General features: G+C 44.5%; 1 protein-coding gene across 1 annotated transcript; it reads right to left on the bottom strand.

The window, feature by feature from the left end:
* Positions 1 to 457: 457 nt before the first annotated feature.
* Positions 458 to 1,957, bottom strand: LOC103200713 (Na(+)/H(+) exchange regulatory cofactor NHE-RF3-like). The gene is given in 3 exon segments (XM_042781491.1): positions 458 to 1,188; positions 1,191 to 1,357; positions 1,359 to 1,957. Coding segments are annotated over 3 exon segments (1,497 nt in total).
* Positions 1,958 to 2,211: the final 254 nt, after the last annotated feature.

The raw sequence follows: 2,211 nt of genomic DNA, 5'->3' as shown, positions 1-2,211 counted from the left end.
TTTTACTGATATTCATTCTAGCAACCACAGTATTACCAAAGCACAATTGTCATAGTTTATCTGCTCAGAGACTAATTATTCACTCTCATATACACAGATGTATGAATCGTCTTTGGTGCTCAAGGAGCCTATAACAGTGAGAGGTATCATCACACCAGGAAATAATTATATTGAAGCTTGAAAGATCACAAAAAGTTGGCTCCTGTCTTAGCTTTTTCTAGGTTGAATATAAATAAACCGTCTGCAATAGTAGTCCCTAAAACAAATGATAACAGAAGACAATCACACGGGGAGCTGGTTTCCAGGAGTTCTCTAACACAGGAAATGGGTGACAGCTGCTTCCTTGAGAATGGATTACTATTAATTACCCAGAAAGCTACCAGCCAACACCATCATGTTCTCATGACGTCACTGTATCTTCAGAATTGGAAGAAGAATGGGAGGCTGTACTATGGGCTCATTCTCTTGCCATGTGAGAGTCGTGCTCTGACTCTGCCCGTGTTTCGTCTTTGGAATCAGGGGGAGCATCTAGTGGAACAGCCATGGAAGAAACAATAGGGGTTTTCTTAGCCTGAAAATAATCATATGCCTTCTTTCCACAGACTAAGAGTATGGCATTCTTCCCACTGCTCTGGATTCTGTCCACCACTTTTTCATAGGGCTCATCCTGCACATTCACCCCATTCACTTAGATGACGACATCCTCCTCATTCTCCAGTTCTGCCAGGTCGGCAGAGCTGCCCCTCTGCACTCCTTTGACAAATGAGTCTGGCAGAGTCAAGATAGCATTTAAGTGAAAGCCATAGCCATTTTCACCTTTAACCTGCCTGCAGAGTTTGGGCTTCTGATCCACTTCCTCTCTTGCACCTGAGCTTGTGACTTCTAGAGGAGCAGGAGTAGTTGCTGGAGCCTCCTTGACAGAACCATTGGGCAATTCTTGACTTTGATAGTAAAGAAATTGAAAACAATGAGCCAGTTTATATATATTGTCTGTCTTCTTGTCTACCACCAACAGTGAAGTTTTATCTCCACCATTTCTGATCATTTTCACCACACTCTCATGACTGGGGGCTTCCACAAACTCGCCATTGACAGCAACTACCAGATCACTGTTCTTCAGGCCAGCCTCCTCTGCTGGGCTTCCAGAATTTATGTCCTTGATAATTTGACCTTTCTGTGTTGGGCCATCCTCAGGTGGAACCCATAGCCATCACTGCCTTTCTTCATCTCCACAATCTGAGTCTGGTGGGGTAGCAGTTTCATACTGGTTGTTTCTCTCTTGAACTGTATCTTTTGCTCTCTACAGTGCTTGTCAGTTTCCTTGTCTACCAGCAGGAACATAACACGGCTCCCTGATCTTCATGTTTTCAACTACTTCTTCATGGCTGGCATTTTCTACATTCTCTCCATTCACTTTAATCAAATGATCATCAGCTAGGACAACAGCTTTCATAGTCACACCTTGAGGTATTATTTTAGTCATGTACTCCTTTTTTTTACCTTGGACAGTTTTCAGAGAGAAGCCAAAGCTGTTCTCCTCCTTCACCAGGTAGCACAGTTGAGGCTGGGTCCAAGTCTCTGCTCCACCATTCCTCACCAGGGGCAGTTGCTTATCACTTAAACCTGGCTCCTGATTTTGACCCAACTCCTTCAAGTCTACCTGTTTTTTAATGGCTCTCTCATAGGACTTCCCATCTAGAACTAATAAAGTCACAAAATTCCCACTCTTTCTGACCAGATTCACAACCTGCATATGTTCCTCCTTGTCCACAAAGACATCATTGATCCTAAGAACTATGTCTCCATCCTGGAGGCCAGCCTCCTCTTCTGGGCTACACTTCTCAACCACTTGGACCAGGTGGCCATCAGTGTCCTTCTCAATTCTCAGGAAGAAGCCATAGCTTTGCCCTTCATGTTTGGATAGTTTACATTCTCGGGGGTTGAAGGTGGAGGCCATTTCTGAATCTGGAAGGAAGAGAAGCTGCTCTGTTCACTCAGGAATTCTCTCTGCTAGTGAGAACTAGGCTTGGAATTTGTTGGATTGCACATTCCCTGGAAGTTCAGCCAGAAAAACCCCAGTCAGTAGTACTACTGATTGTTGTTGTTGTTATGTGCCGTCGAGTCAGACCCGACTCATAACAACCCTTCCTTGGGTTTCCGAGGCAGTATCACTATGGAAGTAGATTGCCCAACCTTCCTTCCGAGGAGTGG

This window comes from Orycteropus afer, unplaced genomic scaffold (assembly GCF_000298275.1).
Source record: "Orycteropus afer afer isolate SDZICR_OR568_19922 unplaced genomic scaffold, OryAfe1.0 scaffold00007, whole genome shotgun sequence".
Classification (NCBI taxonomy): Eukaryota; Metazoa; Chordata; class Mammalia; order Tubulidentata; family Orycteropodidae; genus Orycteropus; species Orycteropus afer.
This window is presented reverse-complemented; position numbering and strand designations above follow the sequence as displayed.